Genomic DNA, 247 nt, shown 5'->3' on the forward strand with positions numbered 1-247 from the left:
CACAAATCTAACCCAACCTCCCCGTTCCAGACGCAACCGCCTGAACCTCATGGCCCTGGCGTGCTCCAACGGCTACGAACCCTGTCTCGAGGGCGCCCATGACCGGCTCATGACGTGGGTGCAGGACCCGACTACATTCATCCCTCCGAACACCCGCCTGCTCGTCTACCAGTACGGCATGCAGAAGGCAGGTCAGTTACAGGTCATGCGTGGCCGGTGCGAGGGATTTTCTTGGCTTAGGTTATAA

General features: G+C 59.1%; 1 protein-coding gene across 1 annotated transcript in view; it reads left to right on the plus strand.

Annotated features, from left to right (window-relative positions):
- Window positions 1-247, plus strand: part of LOC119588528 (glutamyl aminopeptidase-like) — an 8705-nt gene that overhangs the window by 2823 nt on the left and 5635 nt on the right. The window contains exon 4 of the mRNA XM_037937166.1: window positions 31-191. Within this exon, the coding sequence (XP_037793094.1) occupies window positions 31-191 (161 nt within the window). The remainder of the gene's footprint in view (window positions 1-30; window positions 192-247) is intronic.

This window comes from Penaeus monodon, chromosome 24, assembly GCF_015228065.2.
Source record: "Penaeus monodon isolate SGIC_2016 chromosome 24, NSTDA_Pmon_1, whole genome shotgun sequence".
Classification (NCBI taxonomy): Eukaryota; Metazoa; Arthropoda; class Malacostraca; order Decapoda; family Penaeidae; genus Penaeus; species Penaeus monodon.